Consider the following 21,102-nt stretch of genomic DNA (forward strand, 5'->3'; position numbering starts at 1 on the left):
TCAGAGCAGTTGTAGCCTCCCTCTTACGTCCCTGATTACAATACCGGTAATCAACTCTTTGCCATTATAATATAAGGTTTACCAATACACAGGTGCAGTTTCTGTCAGTGTCTTCAGAGTGCATGCAAACTCAAACCACTTCTCAATGCAAAAAACATGTACATTTTATAGCATCCTCAATCACATGTTTACTGATCAACAGATGGAGGTTCGTAACACTGCTCATCTAATATGGAGAAGCGGTATCAAATATTCTCTACCCAAAGATTCTAAACAATCCACGAGGAAAAGAAATTTATATACCGTAAGTAACGGTGTATTAACCGCACCCGTGTTTTAACCGCACCCCCAACTTTGGACTAAAAAAAAAAAAAAAAATTCTCACATTTACATGCATATTTGAGGTACATGTACGAAGAAACAAAATCTAAGTTTTTAAGATTTCAAAGTATCCAAAGAGATTACCGGTATGCGGAAATATGCTGTTCTTGATCAATTCATCTACAAATGTTAGAAAGAACGGTCCCCGGCCGACAATATTGGCAACTTATACACTCACTCACCTCACAGTGTACACACACAGCACTGCCATTACATTGCAAACTACGATACAGTACCAGTCATGCCAGTACATCTTATCAAATTATGATCTGTGTCTTTCCCAGCGTAGGAGGAAGAAACATTCACATTTCTTGCATCACAATCTCACAATCACTTTCAGAAATTTGATGTCTTAGCATGAATTTTGGATACGGGATTACAGGAAGGTTCAAGAAACAAAGAAATTGACATTTTTTCCAGTTGTTTTTTACGGCTTCGTGCCGTCTCTCTCGTGCGTGGTTTACATGGTATCTTATGAAAAGCAAACAGGAAGGAAAAAAAACAAGCTGGCGCGAAAAGGGACTTTGAATAGCGCCAGCTTAAGTCGCACTACAACCACATTACAACGCAATAATTAAGCTCACTCAACTCTCGCTCAGCAACAGTGACAAAATATTACCGAGTATGCTTGGCGTCTCTTTTAAATTAGCCAGGGAACTTCACTACTTTGAATCAAGAATAAAGTCAAAATTAGTGTCATGAAGGTGGGTGCGTTTGTTATGGACAATATTTGATTAAGATCATAATAATTGCTTCCCATTACCCTCGGCTCATACCCCTCTAAACGACATTGCCTGGGCGGCTACGCCCGGCCACTCGATGTGTTGTGATCTGGCAGACATCGTACATGTACGGGAGGGGTTACGGCGGGCTGGCTCAGACCCGTCACCGTGTATAAACCGCACCCCCGACTTTTGCTTCTATCCCGCCGAGAAAAAGGTGCGGTTAATACACCGTTACTTACGGTATTTTTATTTTAATTTTGGGGGGCTACTTTTCACAACTTACAGTACATTGTACACATGTACCTGCCTAAATCTTCTTGAGCTTTATTGTGATAAATGGGGATTTAAGGGGAAAAAAACATTGTGGGCTAATTATAAATCTGTTTGTAAGTTAAGAGCAACTTTAAGAACAACCAGTGATCCCTTCATGCGCACATAACCATTGCCAATCAATATACATGTACCATTTACCACAAGAAAAGATCCCCAGTCGTTCTTACCTTTATACAAACAGCTTTATGAAACACCCCCCAGGACTGAAATGCTCAATGGAGTCCTAGAAAAATTCCATTAATGTAACTGCCATGTTAAAGCTTAATGTCCAAAGACTAATATAATGGCAATGAAAATAATAAACAAGTGGAATGCCTCTGGCCATCGCACCTGCATCAAGCGATTCAACATAGCAGCAGTGCTAACTTTGAAAACTACTATAACTCGCATAAGATGTTCAGGGATACTTGCTTACTCTTATTTCCACGTTTTATGAACTAGACCAATACACTTTACAGAGATAGGATGGTAATTCAAGAAATACCCCCAATGTGGCCAAAGTTCATTGACCTCACATGACCTTTGACCTTGATCATGTGACCTGAAACTTGCACAGGATATTCAGTGATACTTGATTACTCTTACATGTACATCCAAGTTTCAAAAGTCAGATCAATAAACTTGCAAAGTTATGATGGTAATTCAACAGATACCCCCTATATGGCCAAAGTTGATTGACCTTTGACCTTGGTCATGTGACCTAAAATGCGCACAGGATGTTCAGTAATACTTGATTACTCTTATGTCCAAGTTTTATGAACTAGACCAACATACTTTCAAAGTTATGATGGTACACTGTACTTCAACAAATACCAACAATTCGGCCAAAGTTCATTGACCTTAAATGACCTTTGAACTTGATCATGTGACCTGAAACTTGTACGGGATGTTCAGTGATACTTGATTACTGTTATGTTTAAGTTTCATGAATGAGATCCAAAAACTTAAAGTTTTGATTGTAATTCAACAGATTCCCCCAAATCTGCCAAAGGTCATTGACCCTACATGTAAATGACCTTTGACCTTGGTCATATGACGTGAAACTCATGCAGGATGTGTGGTGATACTTGATTAACCTTATGTCCAAGTTTAATGAACTACATGTAGGTCCATATAAAGTTATGGTGACATTTCAAAAACTTAACCTCAGGTTAAGATTTTGATGTTGATTCCCCAAACATGGTCTAAGTTCATTGACCCTAAATGACCTTTGACCTTGGTCATGTGACATGAAACTCTAATAGGATATTCAGTAATACTTGATAAACCTTATGGCCAAGTTTCATGAACTAGGTCCTATACGTTCTAAGTTATGATGTCATTTCAAAAACTTAACCTCAGGTTTTAATGTTGACGCCGCCGTCGTTGGAAAACGGCGCCTACACATGTATAGTCTCACTCTGCTATAGATGCAGGTGAGACAAAATTGTTTTGGCCAATTCACATGTACATGTATGTGAAAGGTGCAATTTGAAATCTAATATTTCAGGCACTGTATCAAAGATTTTTAATCATTTACAAAAAAATATACAAGATGTAGGCCGATGCCCTATTCTTTTATTTTTTTGTTCTATTTTGTTTTTATTTTGATTACCATTTTATTTTATTAGTGTTTTTTTATTTCAATTGATTTAATTTCATTTATCATTATTACAATTTTTTGAGGAAGGGGAGGGGGGGGGGCACACGAGGTAAGCATGAAATGGGGCAAAAGATCTACCATTTATTCCAATTACCACCCCACCCCTTTGGATACATGTAATTCAAAGAGTTTGTAGTTATTGTACAACATAGGTCTCTGGATTTACATTACACACCCTCCCATTACACATTTGAAAGAACATTTCTCTATATCAATCAGAAACAATTTGCAATAAAATAGCAGCGACTGAAATCTGTCATCTGATAAAAATAGAGAGCCAGGCTTTATGATTCAAAGAAAAAAACCCAGGAAGGTATTGAATGCATATCCAGCAAACTTCATCACCTTGGATACGCGATGCTCTTGTTCCTGCGGAGATCGACAGTTCATGTGTATGGGGGATACACACACCGATACATACATGTGGGCACACGTACATTCTCCCCTGGATCTAGCGGCACTACGCTTCACGAGAGATGCATTGATTTTTTATTCAAAGAATCAATACATGATATTGTGGGATGACTTTCATGATAATAAATGTATACAATGCCAATGAGAATAATGCAGTGTATGTTTTTAAATTATATTTTTGAATGAATACATTATATACAATATTCATTGCAGAAAAAAGAGTGTAGTAGAATGGTATTAAAACATTTATACAGAAACTAGATGTACATGTACATATTAAACATTTAATTGTTAATAATTAAAAAATTAAAGTTCATGCCATAATGCCAGGAATGTCAATAGCCATGTTCATATACTCTGTATTAAGACCAACATGTACATGTAAACCATAATATAGCCATGCCATTTAAAGCAATTGTTACTGTACACATGTATGTATTGAATAATGAAAAGTATGATAGTACATGTAGATATTAATTTTCAAACAGAAAATGATACAGTTCCACTTTTCACAGAGAAACAAATGAAGATGTCAGTATTTAATTGCTATACATGTATGTTGCAGTAGTGTAGAAAATGAATTCACTATGTGATGAGACACAGTCACAAGTGAAGGAGGGATGGATGGATGGACTGGTTTAAAATACATAATGCACTACCAAGGATGATTTTTTGGTATTATTCTAAAAATTGGGTTGTTCTGTGTGAAGTATTTAAAAGCAGAATATTCCTTATTGCCTGACTCACACCACAACCAGCTACTGAAAAAGACCCCAAATTGGCAAAATTATGGCTAAAATGCTATTATAATTATAAATAAGTTTTTAAAGAGGCAACAATATTGGATTTATGCCCAGTTGCACACTTGCTTATTGGACCCAAGGTAAAAAAATTGTCATTTCATGTTTAAGTGGAATAAATGTGATACAAAAAATAATTTAAACCAGGTATTACATGTACATGTACTACAGCCCCCACTCTCAATGCAATTGAGATGCTAAAAAAAATTATTAAAAAGATTGAAACTGAAAGTGATTAAGGCTGGGAGTGATTATGCATGTACATTTTAATTAAAAAAAAATCAAACAGCAAGTTTGCAATGTATCTGTGAGCGTGCACTAGCTGTGGTTTGCTTTGAAACTGAGTTTGGCATACATGTACGGTACATGTACCTGTATGAACCTTTTGAGAATTATGTTTAAATACTTCAAGCCCAAAAGTTGATTTCCTTACGGACCAGCAAATCAAATCTCAATCAAAATTTGAGAGGGATATTTGTTTGACGTGCAGTGCACTTTGCAAATATTTGTTCAAAACCCCTTCTCCAAAACAGAACACTGTCCAGCATTTAGTTTTGATGAACATGTCCAAATGCAGAATCACTTCTAAGCCCAGCATTATGAATATCAGCACATCCTGGCAATATACAGTCTGGTAAAAATGCAGAAACACAAATTGCATTGTGTTTCACATGTATTTTAAAAATACTTTGCCATTTTTGTCAAAAAGCAAGTTCACCTTTATTCGTATCAGTCTACTTTAGTTCATGTAATGGTAAGGAAATCTATTATTAAAAGCACTATGAAATTATTCCCAGACAGATAATTTCAGTGTCAAATGAGCTGATAAATTGAACATGCACTGTTGGCTATCCATAGCTAAACCACAATTTCAGGGTGACAACATTTGCTCCTGCTCCTGTCTTAAAGCCTGTGTATAGCTTTGGTAAAGGCTCAATAATGTGATTGATAATCGAATATCATCTACATGTAATATGACAGTCTTACTGAAGCGTAGAGACCGTTAGATATTTTTCCAACTGCACTTCTCTGAGAAAATTTCAAATATTCAAATCTTGGATATATATATAGCGCCCTCTCTCGGCGATGCATGTTTTAAATTAAAAAATGGGCATTCAAGCACTTATCTTATAAATTTAGTGATTAGATATCCAAAAGTTACAGACAAAGAACATATCTTGAAAGTTTCAGCCCATTCCATGATTTGGAATAGGATTTAATTGAAAGACAAAAACACACAGATATTTTAATTTGATCGGGTGACCCGATCAAGTTAAATTTCCATGTACATGTAAAATCGCAAAATTTATCCTGTAAAACACATTTTCATTTCATATCCTCCACATCATAACTGTTATACGGCATATCCATTTATGTTAGCTAGCAATGAATTGGAATAGTGATAGGTGCATTTTGGTGGATTTACCAAAACTATACACAAGCTTTAATATCTCAAAGGGTATTGGGTTTGAGTTAGAATAGTGATACAGTTTTTGGTTCATAATAATGCAAAGATAAGGATTGGGGTTTATTTAGTTTTTGAGACTAGGTTTTGTGTTTGGCTTTATAACGTGCAGATTTTCCTTTGGAGCAAATGTCATGGAACCATTTTAAATCAATATTTCAGTGACAATTTTACCGTGTTAAAGAAACACATATCTGAAAGTACCTCTCAAAACACTTGAAGTAAAAACCATGAAATAATACGGTATAAAGTTTGCCACAAAAAAGAGTGAGAGTGTACGGGAAATTCACTACAATGAGAGGAATGCTATAATGTTCAGTTTGTACATGTAAGATATCACAAAAAAATCATGCTACATACACTGAAGCGATGAAGAGCTAACTTTACAAGTGCTGGTAAGGAGAGAGAAAGGGAGAGAGGGAGTGGAGGAGCCCTGGAAGGAGAGAGAGACAAAGAAATGAAGAGAATTCAATGTACTGTAGGAGAAAGACAGCTGATATGGAAGGTGAAATAATCCTGAAAAAAGGCCTTTATGTACTTGCATAAAAATTGTGAATGATGCTTCAAAGACAGAAGTTTTTAATACTAAAATTTGTGTTGTTGCATCAACCAACATTTATAACCATGAAACAGACCATCCTCCTCGCTTCCCAAACCCTGGGGGAAAATATGTATCCTGGTGACTGGTGCTATGTCAGTATAACATGTACATGTACACAAATTTATTCCTTACTAGTAATATACAATGTAGTCATGGGCAACAGGGTGAAAAGAGCAGTGTATGATGCAATAGGAGAGCAAAGCCTATGAAAATGGGAAGAACATCATTTGGCCAGGAGAAAAAGGGGTCATCATGTCAGGCAATGAAATACAAGCATCAGTTCAACCCAACCTCTGAATATGAAATACATAAAAGCATATATTGAAAAGATGAAAGACAGTTCAAAATATTCCAATCTTGATGCAAGAGGATGAAAGCATACTGCAGTCTGCAGAGATGCTAAAGGATCTGCCTTCAAGCTTTAAGCATAAAGTGAAAGATAGTCTGAAAGTACAGATGAATAGTTTAGTAAAATGCTCAAACTGCAAGCCAGTGTGCACTGCAAGATGTCAGTATACATGCCTAATGATCACACAAAAAGGGTAAGGGTTTACGAACCGTGTTGGGAACGTCGTTGATGGGATACATGCATGGCTGCCATTGCAGGAACATTTAATTAGTGGGCAGGGCAGGGGTGTGTTGTGGGCGTTTGCCTCCACTCAGCCAATCAGCTGCCTCCAAATCATAAATCCAAAGGGCACTGACCAATCAGCTTGTCATTAATAAGAGTCTACTTCTCTTGCCCTTAGGCAAACTTGTGTGCAAATATCAGTCTCTTTGGTTGGTATACGGTTGCTATTATGCCTTATTTTTTATTTTTTTTTTTACAAGTTTATATATGGAACCCTGCCACCATTAGTGCACTTCTCAGGTCAAACGTCATGAATCTGTATTTAGAGGTGGAATAATATAAAGATGAACAAGTTTAATTTTGTTATTTTTAAGCATTCATGATACACACAAAGACAGTGCAAAAGATTGAAAAAAACCTGCCAAATATATTTATGGCAAATTAATTTATAAGACCACTGAAATGTGTCTGACTTTCAAAAATGTAGAGTAGGAGAATTAATTTTTTTAATGAAATAGATATAGAACATGATGAATGGGATAGTTACATGTACAAACATCTGACCTCCCAAAATTAACAAATTCAAACATTAAAAACTTTTTTTATCGTTGATGGAGTTTTATCAAACCTTCACTTACATTTTTCTTTCATTTTTCTCAAAACTAACTTGTACATGTAGAACTAAAGAACACATTACAGTGCATCAAATCATTTAGTGTACATGGGCATTTTCACGGTAACTCAACTGATGCTGCACGGCACAATTTTACACTTTTCACTGTGTGTATGATTATCTCAAGCAAACTCCCATCATTCGTTGTTTTAAAAATAATCATACACACAATGAAAAGTGTGTAAAATTGTGCCGTGTAACGTCACGTACGGTGAAAATGCCCACGAGTGCTTATAAAAACAAACCAAAAATGAAAAAAGAAAACAAACATACCCCCAAAATAAATAAAGACAAAACAAAACACCCCCCCCAAAAAAAAAAATCAGGTGATTTTCACCAGAATGGGGGTTAAATCCTCTACAGTGAATTACCGTACATGCACAGACTGAGGATTAAAGAATGAGCCCAATGCAAGTGGCCAAAACAATATCTGCTTTACATGTACGTCGCACTGACTTTTATAGTTTGCTGTGCAAATTCATAAAATAAGTAGAATAGACATGTACTGTACAATATGCATTAGGTTCAACTTGAATTTACATGTACATGTATGTCATCTACATTTTTGTTGTATGACAAAAAGAGAAAGTACTGTAACCTGGACAGATCTGTGCATGCTATTGTACATCAGAATTACTGCCAGTAACAATATGAAGGCTACATATTGTAGCTAAATGTACATAATGTAGATCAACCTCTATTGTTCAAAGACACCATAAGTAATGCAGGTGTACAGTGAATGTCCCAAATGTCTCTCATACATTTGTATGTAATCAGTAATCTACATGTACATACAATAATCTACATGTACATACATAATTTGGATTTCGAAGCGGGCATACAGTGGTACAGTACATACAGTGTACTATACAATGTATGTCCAGGGGCCCATCAAACACAAAGCTCAATGATCGTTAACACTTTTCTACGATTGATTCCATTGATTACAATGTACAATCAATTGCGAAAATTAAGCGTACGATCAATAAATCGCTAGCCTTTATCGTTACGGGACCAAGGTCAATGTTGATATTACATGGAGAAATCATTGATAAATTACATCAGGGCAATTTATTTCTATAATTTACCTCGAGCTGTTCATTCTTGAATTAAAAACATTAGGGGCAGGGGGCTCTTCCACAACATGTGGGGGCGACTATGGGGATCATTCGCCCTTAAAGTCATCATGTACCCCCCCTCCCTACAGACAACACTGAGTGTATTAACATGAACTGATTTTTTTCGTGAGAACACACACAGCACAGTATGGAGGCTGAAATGTTCATGTAAATATGTGTACACGTATATTGTGAACAGTAATCTGCACAAATTCTAATGAACATGATATTCAAAATTCAATCTAAAAACACACCTGTATACGCAACGACTACACTGTAGCCTACATTATGTTCAAACATGTATACTTGTTTTTGTTGTTATGCTGTGAAGCGCCTTGAGCATCTTATCAAGATGGAAAGTGCGCTATACAAGTCTTATGTATTACTAAAATTCATATGGACGAAGAGTTTTGCTGGGGGCAAGCACTGTGACTGTGTACATTACATTCTCGGTCAAATACATGTACAATGTATGAATGCAGGTTAGTATGCATCAGGGCTCTAGGCCATGCATCTCATTACATGTAATAAATTGAAATAATTATGCATTTGTTTCACGTCATCACACAGCACCCCAGGCATCACGCAGAGGAGGGAAGATTGGTTGGTTGCAACAGCGCTGGTCGCGCTCAGCTTGAGAACTGGTCTGTTTTATACCTGGATGCATGCTTTATGCATGTTGCACACAGCACTGAATGCATGTTTCCCAAGGTCAAATAATGTTATGAAAGGGGTAGGACATACATTTAAATTTGCAGGTAAAGCTATTGTATGTAGGCCCCAAGTGTAGGCCATCATGTATTGTAGCATTCAAATATTTTGCTTGGTATGATAATTACAGGTAACAGGTAGTACATGTAGCCCTTCAAAGAGTTTAAGAATTTACTATCTATGAATTAATGAACATGGAGGTTGAAAAATACCAATTCAAATCCTAAATCCTATACATGCATGTATCAGACTTTAACATGCTATTGATCAACACAATTAAAAATGGGAACAAGGGAGGGATGGGGATAGGAGTACTTGCCTACATGTACTGTACATGTACGTGCAAATTGCAATTATTGAAATCTTACTCCTACTCTACACCCCCCCCCCCCTTATACATGTAGTTTTTCAGATATCATATCATATTTAGTACAGCACCATTTTCCAAAGAGGACATTTCTAAATTTACAGCACAATCTTTTTTTTTCTTTTTATATAGCGTAAAAGACAAAAAAGGATCCATTAACGGTCGATGACAAGGGCATTTAAATAGTGAAGGTCAGTTATAATAGAGCATCTCTGGCTATCGCCCTGGATTAAAGCCCAGATGAATTATCTCATTTGTACATTTATAAACATTATTAATCTGACCTTTTTTTATTGGGGGGGGGGGTGGAGGTTCTAATGAAAATGTGACAAGAGAACAAGTACCCTTTTCTGTCTCAACCCCCCTTTTACATGTTGGTAATCCCTGAAAATTCTGTCACTATGTATGGGCATGCAGCCTAAAATTATTTTGGTGTGAAAACTGTGAAAAAGAAAAAAAAACTGTTAATGACAATTGACATGATGATAAACCATGTGTATTTGATTTGATGAAGAATGGGGGTTTATTGTACAGGAATTAATATGCTTTTTCACACTGCACTTTTTGTCCTAAATTGGTGGGGCTAAGGGGGGGGGGGGGTCTTAGCCCCACCAATTTCTTGGGGTTAAGCTTAGCCCACTTCTTTTTCACACTACATGTACATTTTAGCAAAGTGGGCTAGCACGGTAAATAGTACCGTACTATCTGGCCCTGCAAAAAGCAGGGTTAGCCGGCTTATTGTTGTGCTAGCACAAAAATTGCGGTGCTAAGAGATGCAGTGTGAAAACAAATCAGGGAGCAAGTGGGGCTAAGCATTAGCCAATCACAGAAGTCGAATTGCATGTTAATCAGGCTCAGTATGGTAAAATCATCCATATTCATGAGTTGAGGGATAGGGTAGTCCGGGGTTAAGGCATTAACCATGGCTGAGCAGATAGTATGGGGTTAAGAAAGACAGTGTGAATCGAAAAAAAAAAATAGTAGTTTAATGGGGTTAGTCCAGGGTTAAGGACAGTATGGGGTTAAGAAAATGCAGTGTGAAAAGCATTACAGTACCTCTCTTGATCAGGTGTCCAATCAAAATAAAAATAATTCTCAAGTATGGAATAGACCGAAAAAATCTGGATATGATGAAGCTTTCTGGTACATACATGTACATCAAATTCTTAATGATATAATTTCAGTGTTCAAACTTTGATGTGCCCTTTAAAAATTAACATAGGTCTAAACCAATATCAAGAGAGAGTGCCAGATATACAAAATTAAATATTTTCAGCTAAGTTCACAGAATCAATGGGGTTGACAGCCACTATACCTTTTATGAGAAGGAATATTACATCTATTTTTTAATAATACCCTGTAAAGTGCAGTGTAAAGTTGCCCAAAAAAAACTAGACAGGCCATTTCAAATCTTTCCAGTTCCAACTCAATGTTTGTTTATAAGCTGCCAACTGGCCATCTGATATTGGTAAATACTAGAACCCTGTTCTGCCAACATGCCTTGTATTGTTTTTATTGATGGCTTGAGTTAGCACAATGTAAATCAATCTAATTAGTACTGTGTGACTCATTCTGTCATGGCCAGCACATATGATGTACAGTGTAATTTAGGGCTACTTCTAATGAGCTTTTATATCCCTCCACCTACCACACACACACTCGCGTGAAGTTTAGAGGACAGTTTAAATGTACATGTATGTATACTTCGCACAACGAATGTGATATACCCAGTGATCTCGCTCGTGAGCAATTCTAATGACTGTATCACAGAATTGTGACAGGCCTATTGGATATGTGTGCACAGAAATTGTATGCACCATATACAAAGAGCGAATAGGCATAAGTGCGATGGTGCAAGATTTCGCATGAGGTGAAAGAAAGATGCTCTATTCAACGAGGGGTTACTTAGCCGAGTTGAATACAGCGTTCCTTTCGAACTTTTACCGAATGCGAAATCTTGCACCATTGCACAAATAATATTCGCTATTTGTGTTGTACAACGCTTCAAAATTTAGCGAAAATATGAAAAAACAAAAGTTTTTCTCTCCAGTAATCTATGAAAAGGGAGCAAAAATATTGGGAGCAAAAAGCAAATTCCCACAAGCGCACATGACTTTGCGCAGCATTACGCATTTAGCCAGCAGGCTTACATGTATACGCGTATTGCACCTTCATTTTTACTGAGCGCAATGAATTAAATTAAATGTATTGTGATGTCATCTCCTAAAGCCGTGCAACGGTACATTTTGGATGGTACGTCTTGTGTGCAACGGTACGAATGTTTGACATTCAGCCTCCAATTTGCTCGCGTACAACAAACTATTAAAAAGAAGGCATTGTACAATAGTAATTGTAATGGCCACCTAAAGAGTGTGTCAGGGATTTATTTGTTTATTTATTTATTCATTTATTTAATTTATTTATTCATTTGTACATTTTTTTCATTAATCATTATTATCATTATTGTTATTTTTATGGGGGGGGGGGTGCTGCTTTTGACTTCACCCATTCCAATTTGGCACATTGGACCCTACTATGTACATGTATATGAATTTCAGGTGCTATTTTTTTAGTTTTTGTGGGCTCTTAACAGCATTTTAGGGGCAAAAGCAACCTAAGCCGCTGTGTAATTTTTTTTCCCTGATCTACCTGTACATGTACCCATACTTGACTGCTTGTACAGATGGCTTTATAGAAATGCATGATGTACAAGGCTACAAGAAATGTTACCATATTGCGCAATACAGTGTACTGTTTTCTCTCAAGGCCTACTTGTTTCCATCATCAGCTACATGTACATGTATACATGTATGTTGACCTACATACACACGTAGGTAGTTTGCTGAGAAAACCCTCTCACTCGAGAGGAAAGAGTCTAGAAGTATGTACAGCCTAAAGGCCCTGACAGGACCATGTGCACATTGTTTTTTGGAGGAGTAATTTACATGTTCTGTACGAGGGCTGAGTCAAAACACTTTAAATCGCTTATCAGATGACCGTTAAAACTGCACTATTAAAAAATGTTTCTCTAAAATTTACAACCATTTGACCAGATGGAGAAAAAACCCTTCAGAAAACATTGCCGAAATTTCACATTTCATATCTTTTAATTCATGAAAGTTCCATCTGTTTTCCCATATTTTCTGAATTTCTTGGAAACTACCAAGAAAATTAAGAATATTCCCGACATGTACATGTACTTAGACTCTGAAAGATCATTTTCTGTAAATGTCTACCTAAATGGACATAAAGTCTACAGGTGGGTCTACATAGATCTACAATATTGTATAATAATTTGGACAAAGATGTAGGGAAACAGTGTATCACAGGGCAGAAGTAGCATGAAAAGTAGCCTCTTGTTGAGGCCCTGGTGGCTGCTTCCCGAGCGAAGCGAGGGATTTCCTAATTCGCAAAGTGAATTAGGCCGCGAGCCAGGGCCTCTTGACATCTGACCTGAATTATACATGTACATTCATGGGGAATGTCTTCCTAACGAATATACATGAGTCATAATATTACTGGTCACCGCTGGTCAGACTCGAGTCAAGGGGAAGCAACTCCCAGCAACTCCACTCCAGCATTACCTCACTGCACAGCAGAGATCGATAATCGATGCCCGTGATCGACGCATAGTGGAATCGCATGAAATACTACATTTTTTCCATTTTCTGTGGGTAAATTACAAAAACATCTCGTCCTTTCAGTGCAGATTTAATTTCATCGACTTGCAAATCCTTAATTCGGTCAATATTCAGCATTTTAGAGGCATATTCAATGCTCTTTGATATTTCGTCACTTTTCGCCAAGAATCCACGGGTCGCCATTCAAGATGGGCTCATAAATATTCAATATGACATCATAGCAGCCCGTGCTCTCATTGGATGATTTTCAGCGACCAGTTTTTGGTCGGAAAATTGGTAAAAACAATAAAAAACAAAAGAAAGTTGGTGAAATTCGGATGAGATGTCAAGAGGCCGTCTCATGGCGCTCTGCACCGCTATCCCTTGCTTCGTCATGTTCGCTCAGAAAGCAGCCGACAGGGCCTCAAGAAGAAGCTACATGATAAGAGGCTCTGGATTGTATTCTGCATCTCCAAAATGCTCTACCATTTTTTACAGTACATACACTGTATATTGGTGGGAAGGGGACGTGCCACTTTGATGACCCCTTTTTCAGACCCTAATGTTTCAGTCCTCTTGATACTCTTTAATGATAAAAATTCCATTCTGAAGCCGCCTCGCTCCACTTGCAAGACCCGTTTCGAAATATCTACATGTATGTTCCCTACATGTAGCCCTGCCCAAATTGTCCAGCGCGAGCTCTGCATGAAACTCCCGCTCTGCAAGCACTAGCAGCTCCATGCACCGCCAGCGCCCACATATACTGGTACACGCACAGCGCTGGCGTGCACTGTACTGTGATCCCGTTCCGTAGACTGTTTTTCACACCGCCCGGTATGGTATATTCAGTTCCCAAGACCCCGTTACCCTTGTGGTCAGTTCCTTAGACCCCCATTTCAGGTTTTCGCAAGGCACACCCCCATTATAATATAATTTGAGTGCACCAACTCCCCCCCAGAGTTTAAATCCCCAATTCACAGAGGGCAAGATCTCTGAAAGACCACTGTAAGACCAGAAAACTTGCTTAGTTTTTCAAAGGTCTTTCAATGAACTTTCAAAGATGTCTGAGGTCTTTCATAATTCCCGATTGATCTTTCAGTGATCTTTGTGGTCTCCATGATCTCCAAAACTTTTTGAAACTGTTCGAAACACTGTGATGCTCTTTCAGCATTCTGTACTTTTAAAGTTCTTTAGTCTTTCCATGATTTTTTGACAGTCTCTCAAGATTTTTGTAGAGATCACTGAATGACTCAACAGAAAAAGATCATTGAAAGACTAGGAAGTCCATGGAAAGAAATCTGAAAGATCACTTGTTGCATGAAAGATCTCTGAAAGACCATTGAAAGATCTCTATACATGTAGGACTAGTCTACGCCCAGCATTAAAAGGACAAGAAGTATCAATCAGTTTTTCTGAGTTCTTTGAGAGGTCTTTCATGACTACAGTACAAGTACGTATAACACATTGGCAATTTTTGCTCTTTCCAAGGTCTTTCAAAGGTCTCCCTTCTATGGAATGGGGGCCTTTATACTACATGTACTTGCAGGGTGCTACATGTACATCAAGTACTTGCCCGATTCCGGGGCAAGTAAAAGTTAGAGTCGGGCAAGTATTTTGAAGTAAAGACCAAAACTACTTGCCCAAATTGGGCAAGCAAAATTCTCACAGTAGAATGACCAAAATTAGGGTCGATATGATATATTGAGGTCATGGCAGGCAAGATAAAATCACTTTGGAAAAAGAAATGCAACAACAAAGTAGAGTACATGTAGTTCATGTCAAAAGAGAGAAAAGGTCAATGGTTTTTGTTTATAAGACCGCAAAACTCTCTTTTGGAGAGGTACATGTAAAAAAAATTTTTCAATGTTTATTTCGGGCAAGTGAAATATAGTTTTGGGTTTAATAGTATATATTCCAACTATTTAAAAATTAACTTGCCTGACTGGGCAAGTGCTTCTAAATTTATTATATTCATATTTTTATTTTTGTAGTGAATTTCAATTGTCAAAAATTGATGTGCTAACCATGTCTTCTATCTCTAAAGAAGTGAGACAACCAATCAGACTATAGAGGCTTGACTAACTTAGAGATGGAAAATTTTCGGTACAAACCAATAATAGGGACTGTCTCCTACTTAATACCCTGTACACTGTATGTATTTCAGAGACAATTTTAACGTCCAGTTTGAAAGACAACTACAGGTAGATATTGATGCAAAGGTATAACCTTGGTGGCAAATTTGACTGATAATGCAGTGCACATTTCATGAAAGCGTCAGGCACTGTAGCTACATGTACATGTAGGTCATACATGTACTCGATTCCAAAGATATGGATTTCAAGCCAAGCAGGAAAATATACTGATATAACTCACTAATATTCAGACATAACTTGCATACTGTGGAAAGCAAATGTCTGTTACAGATGAAACCACATTTTCTGGTAAATAAACAGACATGACAAAATTTCTTTCAGCAAGAAAATTATCCACATTGGGCAGCCCTCAACCCAGGTGAGGTAAACGGGTACCTGGAAGGAATTCATTCCATGAAATGATGTGCATAGAGTACATGTTACTCTGCTAAAGCCAAGGTAATTATGCTGCAATGAGCACTTTAATAGAGACTTCTGTAAAAGAGGTTTTCAACACTATATGCAAAAAATACTTTTTTCCTTTTTATACAATTCTGATATATTCTATTTTTTTCTGTTGAGACCGACCACCTTGGCTTGCGCGCAAATGTAGTCTATTCTGTATTACAAATTATGCTATGCATGGAGGAAGGATAAGACAGAGAAGTATAATTTATACATGTACATGTATGTATTAAAGGGGGGGGGGGGAGGTACAAAATTCATTCAAACTTTCAGAACTTCATTTAGATAGAACCCTAACTGAATCCCACTCCTCCTGTTTATACCAAGAACAGAAGCCAATAATAAAGAAACAGTGTAAGAACAGATATCTGTCATCACTCGTCAATTCATGTGCCAGAGCTTGTCCTTGTGGTGAAAGTAGCAAGACAATCAACCAGTGTGATCATCGTTTCAGGACTGATTTGGAAAGTCAGCAAAATATTTTGCTAGTGGAAAGAATCAACTGTGAAATTACTGTATGGAGGGTGGTCAGTCCTAAAAAAGGGTAGAAACAAGCACAAAAGTCTATGGAAATTGCCGTCTCTGTTGATCGCTGATAATCAAGTAGGATGGGGGGGGGGGGGTCAGGACACTTTATCTTTTTGTAGCCTTCTTTTTTGTCTGTGGATTACACTAAAAATATGAATTCATTACTTGCAATCATTTTCTATTTTGTTCTTTATAATAGGGTCAATCCATGTCAAATCAACCAATTTTCAGACAATTTGTCACCCGACCCTCTTCGATTTTTTTTAAACTCGCACCAAATGTTGCCCCAAGTGTCTGACGGAAAAATCTGAAATATTTTGCCCCAAGGTCAAATGGTTGCTAAGATACGGCCTCCCATAGCAACCAATGCGCACTCAAAGAAATTATTTTAAATAAAATTGCCTATTTTTGATTGACTACTGCAGCAAAGTTTGATTGATAACAGTCTTCATTTTAAGTAAATTGGAAGAACTTTTTGGTCTAAACATGCAGAGTATACTGTAGCGCGGACCTGTCAACCGGATTTCGCACACGAGGTCACCGAAAATGGCGTTAAGCATCCGTGTCAATGATTTCAGAAGCATGTTTGGAGGCTCATAAATCCAAAACTAAATTAGCTTAGAACCAAATATTATGCACATTTATGGACTTTCATATACTCAACAGAATTACAAAAAATTGACCCAAGAGTGCGTGTCGTTTTCCTGTAGGGCGCCCTCAAAGTTGGATTTTTTTCAAAAGATGCCAAGTTCAAGGTCACGGATCACCTCCCGTCCCATCGAGGAGGGGGACCAATTTCTGTGTTTTGATAGACATTTACCCATATTTTCAAGTGTTACTTGAGAAATTTTGCTACCGGAATGTTTAGGGGCTGATTTGCGCATTCCAAAATGGTCGTAAACACCCTAAATTTGACGTTAATGACACATACATGCTTTTCAACACTTTTCAAATTGTGATAACTCAAAGATGAAATGCCAAAAGACATTGATATCTTCTGTGATGATAGTCTGTAATTGGTATTAAAAGGATATATCTTCAGAAATAGTTTTTATTGTTGGTAATGACCTTGAAAACACACCTAAAATTCAATAAAAACAGTAAATTGGCTAATTTTCCAGAATCATATGGCATTCAAATGGTGTTTACATTGACTTTCAAATGGGTGTCTTTTCAATACAAAGGGTGAGTTTAAGCCAAAACTTGAAAGACATGTTCAACTTTTGTTCTACTTTAAGCAACATGAAATATTTGAACTCAAAGCTATAATATTTGACCTTGAAATTATTCCAAATATAGCTAATTATTGCTTCATTTTAATACTTGGAAATAATTTCAAGGTCAAATGATATGGTTTTGAGTTCAGTCTGATTTGATTTTCATGATTTTCAGCTGTATTTTCAAGGTCATTGTCATGAAAGAATAGTTCCTTGATCTGTAGATACTCCAAGAACTCATTACAGACTACTAATACTGCAAATATCAGCCTGATCAGGTATTCTCTCTTTGAGAAAATCCATTTTGAAATGTGTTGCAAAGTACATGTGTGATTTGAATATGCTACTTATGAAGCACAAATAGCTATATTTGGAACAATTTCAAGGTCGAATGATAAGGTTTTGAGTTCAAATATTTCATGTAGCTTAAAGTAGACCAAAAGTGGAACATGATTTGCAATTATCAGCATGAGCTAACAATCTAAGATGGAATAACACACAATGAAAAGTGGGTAAAAACACTTGATTACTAATGAAAATTGTATGATTTATTGATTTTCATGATTTTCAGCTGTATTTTCAAGGTCATTGTCATAAGAGAATAGGTACTTAAAGGTACTTAAATTGTAGATCCTCCAAGAACTCATTACAGACTACCAATACTGCAAATATCAGCCTGATCAGGTATTCTCTCTATGAGAAAATCCATTTTGAAATGTGTTGCAAAGTGCAATGTACACGCGCGATTTGAATAATACTTATGAAGCAATAATTAGCTATATTTGGAATAATTTCAAGGTCAAATGATATAGCTTTGAGTTCAAATATTTTATGTTGCTTAAAGTAGAACAAAAGTTGAACATGTCTTTCAAGTTTTGGCTTAAACTCACCCTTTGTATTGAAAAGACACCCATTTGAAAGTCAATGTAAACACCATTTGAATGCCATATGATTCTGGAAAATTAGCCAATTTACTGTTTTTATTGAATTTTAGGTGTGTTTTCAAGGTCATTACCAACAATAAAAACTATTTCTGAAGATATATCCTTTTAATACCAATTACAGACTATCATCACAGAAGATATCAATGTCTTTTGGCATTTCATCTTTGAGTTATCACAATTTGAAAAGTGTTGAAAAGCATGTATGTGTCATTAACGTCAAATTTAGGGTGTTTACGACCATTTTGGAATGCGCAAATCAGCCCCTAAACATTCCGGTAGCAAAATTTCTCAAGTAACACTTGAAAATATGGGTAAATGTCTATCAAAACACAGAAATTGGTCCCCCTCCTCGATGGGACGGGAGGTGATCTGTGACCTTGAACTTGGCATCTTTTGAAAAAAATCCAACTTTGAGGGCGCCCTACAGGAAAACGACACGCACTCTTGGGTCATTTTTTTGTGATTCTGTTGAGTATATGAAAGTCCATAAATGTGCATAATATTTGGTTCTAAGCTAATTTAGTTTTGGATTTATGAGCCTCCAAACATGCTTCTGAAATCATTGACACGGATGCTTAACGCCATTTTCGGTGACCTCGTGTGCGAAATCCGGTTGACAGGTCCGCGCTACAGTATACTCTGCATGTTTAGACCAAAAAGTTCTTCCAATTTACTTAAAATGAAGACTGTAATCAATCAAACTTTGCTGCAGTAGTCAATCAAAAATAGGCAATTTTATTTAAAATAATTTCTTTGAGTGTGCATTGGTTGCTATGGGAGGCCGTATCTTAGCAACCATTTGACCTTGGGGCAAAATATTTCAGATTTTTCCGTCAGACACTTGGGGCAACATTTGGTGCGAGTTTAAAGAAAATTGAAGAGGGTCGGGTGACAAGCATTGGTTGATTTGACATGGATTGACCCAATATTTCCTAACATTTTGTACTAATAATTGATAAAACTTCGCTTGCAAATTTTTCCAAATGACATTCTAAAATTGATCGTCCGGACACACAACCCGTCCGGATACACAACAACTGGGTATACATTATGTAGCAGGATCAAGTCATCTATGATTAAATATGGGATTCTATTTTGCTGCATTTTCTGCAGGTATGAGAAAACATTATTTTCACAGATTATGATGCTTAGACAAATTAGGTGGCAGTCAATAAATACAGCTAGCTTTAACATTAGACCTGGACCTTACTTAGATCTACACTTTTGTGCAACACACACGACAGATACATTGTAACGCGACGCAAGCGTCCTCCGTATTGTGGGTGAAGAATAATAGAATTAGAAAACAAGAGGGCGTCGTAAACATCGGGCAAGTCTCTTCCTTCTTTTCATATTTTTCTAATTTTTTTAATGAATTCTTGTCTAAAAATAAAATCCATAGCATAGAAATGTCGGAAATGAAGTTGTATCCCACGTACAATCATTTAGGGCTAGATCTTTTAAGAGAAAGTACTAGAAATCTTGGGGGCGAAAGTTTCAGGTTTTTGGTGGTACACACATGTATAGAAAAGAAGCCCTGGCTTCGTATGAGAGTAACCTTACGTTAGTAATTGATTTTTACTCTCTAGAACTAGAAGCCTAGCCTCCTCCTGGCTACTCTGTCCGACTCTCACTGACAGCGACACTGTCAGGCATCACTCTCCCCTCCCCAACCCACATAGATCTGTTTATCTTTTTCATGTTAATTAAATCCTTGTTATTATGCCATAATTTCATACAACAGCATTGCACTTTGCAGAAATGTAGCAAATTTAAAGACAGAATCGCCATGTCACTGCAGGGACACAGTCTGCTGTCAGCTCATTGCCAGCGTCAGTGCAGTGCCAGTTGCATGAAAAGTGAATGACTGAATGAATATCTACTTACGAGAAACTTTTAGTCCACCATAACTGCTAGTACTACCTCTGTTGGCATCAGCAAATGATGTCGTTCTGGGCCTTCCACTTCCACTCATGCTAAATATATATTATTTGTCTATTTTACAATATTCTTACAATTTTACAGGAGAATTAAAAAAGGTTTTACATGGTAGGCAAGCAAGGAGGGCGTTTGCCTATGTGATGAAAAAGATGGCAGTCAAACCCTTTTCGGGGCGACGAGAAAGGGGTCGAGTTTTAAGGACCTGGGCTAAAGTTTGTCTTTGATTATGATCCGTCATGTAATTCCAAATGTATAGAAGATCCCAGATGATTTTCGTTTCGAAAATATGCAATCAAGGCTTCATTTTAGATGATTTCTGGCAAGAACACTGCGCTCACACATACGCTGTTTGTTACCGCACAATCTCTCGTTGCCACTATTTTCTGCCATACATACAATACACAGTTTCGATCGCAAAACACGGCAACCATCGGTTCTTCATGTAGCTACCGTA

The 21,102-nt window shown here is 37.1% G+C and overlaps 1 protein-coding gene across 1 annotated transcript in view; it reads right to left on the reverse strand.

Annotated features, from left to right (window-relative positions):
- Positions 1-7,207, reverse strand: part of LOC446187 (glycogen synthase kinase-3) — a 33,606-nt gene extending 26,399 nt beyond the window's left edge. Inside the window, exon 1 of the mRNA XM_041614804.1 lies at positions 6,920-7,207. Coding sequence (XP_041470738.1) covers positions 6,920-6,962 — 43 coding nt within the window. The 5' untranslated portion in view covers positions 6,963-7,207. The remainder of the gene's footprint in view (positions 1-6,919) is intronic.
- Between the last annotated feature and the right edge of the window lie 13,895 nt (positions 7,208-21,102).

The sequence above is a fragment of the Lytechinus variegatus genome, chromosome 8, assembly GCF_018143015.1.
Source record: "Lytechinus variegatus isolate NC3 chromosome 8, Lvar_3.0, whole genome shotgun sequence".
Lineage (NCBI taxonomy): Eukaryota > Metazoa > Echinodermata > Echinoidea > Temnopleuroida > Toxopneustidae > Lytechinus > Lytechinus variegatus.